The sequence below is a fragment of the Apaloderma vittatum genome, unplaced genomic scaffold (assembly GCF_000703405.1).
Source record: "Apaloderma vittatum isolate BGI_N311 unplaced genomic scaffold, ASM70340v1 C12257004, whole genome shotgun sequence".
NCBI classification, from domain to species: domain Eukaryota; kingdom Metazoa; phylum Chordata; class Aves; order Trogoniformes; family Trogonidae; genus Apaloderma; species Apaloderma vittatum.
In genome coordinates, this window is record NW_009747242.1 from 1 (window position 1) to 3,274 (window position 3,274).

Below are 3,274 nucleotides of genomic sequence, written 5' to 3' on the forward strand. Positions count from 1 at the left end.
AGTCTAGATTATGATTCTTACACTGATACAGCAAGCCACGTATTAAGATCTGATCTACAGAGGGTACAGGTGATTAGAAATATTAAGTTAAGTTGTATTACAAATTCTGTATAGCTCAGGTGATTAGAAATCTTAAATAATATTATATAATCTGTATTACGCTACTTAGATTGTATGACATTGATTCTGCCTGTAGAAACCCTGTGCTATTCTCATAATAAATTCTGTACTATACTAATCATAATTTCCTGTTAAGAAAATAAAGTTGTAACTACAATTTAGTGCAGTCATCATTCTGCCAATGATCCCTAAAAGGAACAGTCCGTCCTCTCGTTGTAGGGTGACTGCATGAAAAGAGAGTAATTTGCTTACCTTTTTCTCTAGGGCCTTCTGTGTTAAAAAAGAATCTTCTCTTATCTTCAGGCCAGTTCAGTCTCTCTTCCAAGTGCTCTGTTATGTTCAGGTAGGCTTCATCTAGGCCCATAGGCAGAAAATTGGGATCATATTCAGCCAGGATTTCTCTAACCTTGATAAACAGGTAGTGAAAGTTTTAAGCCTTTTTTCTGTAAGAGCAGATCTTGACACACAATTATGAGGTGAACAAACTTCAAGATGACCAATCAATATTAAAGATATTTATAGAACAAATCACAGGAATTAAAATGCTGCTTTTCAGAAGTAGTAAGGTATCAATAAAAATTGAGAACTAAACAAAATTTGAGCAGTTTATTTTACTGCAGAGGTCATTAAGATCAATGTATAAGGACCCCACAGACAACAGGTTCACAGTCATAGCAGTAATCACCTGAATGAAGCTCTTGCATCATGGGAACTCAGCAAAGCACATGAGCTGATGCACTCTGTGTCAGACATCATGTTTGCAAAGGTAAAAAAACCCAACAACAATCAAACAAAACCCACAAAACCTAAATGACTGAAGTTTAAAATTACACCCAAACCAAAGTTACAGTCAATGTTTTGGAGCACTGCCTAATGCCACAAGCAAAACTTCTTAGAAAAATCTTTACTGGTAAGTGCATCTTCCCGAAATGTGACATAACAAATGAAATGGTCAAAACAAAATCACTGCCTTTTCTCCTTTTTCCATCTCTCTTTTTTTTTTTTTTTAAACAAGGAGAAAAATTTGACTGTGTCATGTTTTCTGTAGCAGTTTTGGTCAAAGTCCTAGGTATCACAAAATTTGTTCACATGCACTTCATCTTTCTGAAACTGATTAAAATTAGGATTCACTGCTCAACTTTTAATGACAAAATGAAATAAATCTAAGTATTTTCAATTCAAATCTCAACAGAAAAACTAAAACCCTAAATCAACCTGAAACTTTAATATTTTACCCCATCAAACAAGAAATTAAATACATATAATGAAATCCAAGATTTTTAAACCGATTCTGAAGTATTTATGTACTCTTTTTTACAACAGAAGTGAGAAAAATCAAGTAAGATCAAAATTATTAATTAGCTTACATTATTTATGTGGAGAGGCTAAGGCTTTATAAAAATAAATAAAGAGATCTTGGTGTAATTTTATGGAAGTCAAGAGACTTGTGCCATGAACCAATTTCATTTAATACTTACAAAAGGTCTTCTACTATTATTTTTTTGTTTGATTTTTTCTTTTATTTAAAAAGTATTTTGGGTATCCTAAGTACTTCTCCTGACAGTAAGTAAAATTCTGTTAAAGTGTGATTTCTTTTTGCCCTGTTTTTTTCCTCTTTATTTAAAGTCCCTTCTTCTAAAACAAAGGAATGTGCATTTAGAGCTCACTAATGCTCTTTGCTTCTCTCTCCAGTAATTATAATTCAAAATGATGATTATGCTCTATATGAAATTCTTCTCTCCATGTTTCTATGTATTTGCAGCCTCCTAGTAATTAGATTATGTTTCACAGGTTTTTTAAGGGTATTAAGGCTGAGGTAGCATCACTAGCTCACTACATAGTTTTGAAAGTCTCTTACCAGAATCACTACTGACTTCCTTAAAATGGCAAGATGTGTGAATGCAACACTATTTGATCTCCTTGCCCAAAAGTACCAATGCTTTCTTTAACTTACGTTCAAAGACACATTACTGTTTAATATTTAAACTACCACTTCTTATATTATCTAGAACTGATGTACTGGTAAGAGTCTAAACCTGAGTACTCTGACTTTTGGTTAGAGAGCACTTTCAGACTTACCTCTTTACTCACTTTGCCGTATTTTTCAAAGTTTAATGGTACGATGGTTAGATGCGGACATAGCTTTTTAGCAATAAATCCAGGCATGGCTGCACGTACACCAAATCTCCTAGCATGGTAATTTGAGGTGGACTTAGGAGAGATTAAATAAGATTAGTTTTAATAACCAAGTTTTTCATGAAGTTTAGTGTTAAATAATCAATTTCCGACCATGTAAACTCCATGCAGAACACACTGAGAGCTTATATGCATCCTCCCATCCTCCCCTTCCACCTTTCCATACATTTACATTTTTTAAACTTTTATCAGAACACTTTTTGCTGAAAAATAAAATCCAGCTTACATGGTGTAGTCTAAGAACAGATGCTTCCTCTACTATTTTTGTTATATTTTCCACAGTTACAAAAATTCCCTATATAACAGTGTAGTATTATGTTATGTTGTAAGGTTCATTAGGCTTCAGCTTCATGTAATTGACTTCTGTATTAGCCTGACATTCGGCCTTACCAACATACTCATTGATCCCACTGCTATAGGCTTTTCCTTCAATTCTGGATTGTCTCTCATTTCCACAGCTGCATAGAAAGCATCCATGTCAATGTGTACAATCGTACTGCTAAGGTTACGGCTCTGTTCCAGTTCTATTACAAGTTTGTCTACCTGAACAGAATAAACCAATAATAGAAAAACTATTAACCTGGCAGAAGTGCAGCAGCACAGATGATCCTAGAAAACTCAAAGGATCCAACATACAGTTAAAAAAACCCCAACAAACCAAAATCCCATCAAACAGGTATCAGCCAAAAACAGCCAACCAAGTTTCAGATGAAATTGCCCTCAAAGAGGGCAATTGCAGCAAATGATATGGAAAAAAACCCCCCAAACCTAATGAAAACAAAACATAAAACCCACGACACAACCAGTAACAAGATCCCACCTATGTAAATAAAAAAAAGATACACCGATTCAGACAGAAACTTTGTAAAACGACTGAATATGCAGTTTTATCTAGTGTGACATAGGTTATTTTAAAAAATTGAAAACATGCTATTACAGAATATCCAACACTCCTAAA

General features: G+C 34.0%; 1 protein-coding gene across 1 annotated transcript; it reads right to left on the minus strand.

Moving 5' to 3' along the window:
- Positions 1–372: 372 nt before the first annotated feature.
- LOC104280010 (DNA polymerase kappa-like) lies at positions 373–2,859 on the minus strand (the record flags this gene model as incomplete). The annotated part of the gene is made up of 3 exons (XM_009877520.1): positions 373–526; positions 2,200–2,331; positions 2,707–2,859. Coding segments are annotated over 3 exons (439 nt in total), but the record flags the coding sequence as incomplete, so codon positions are not given.
- Positions 2,860–3,274: the final 415 nt, after the last annotated feature.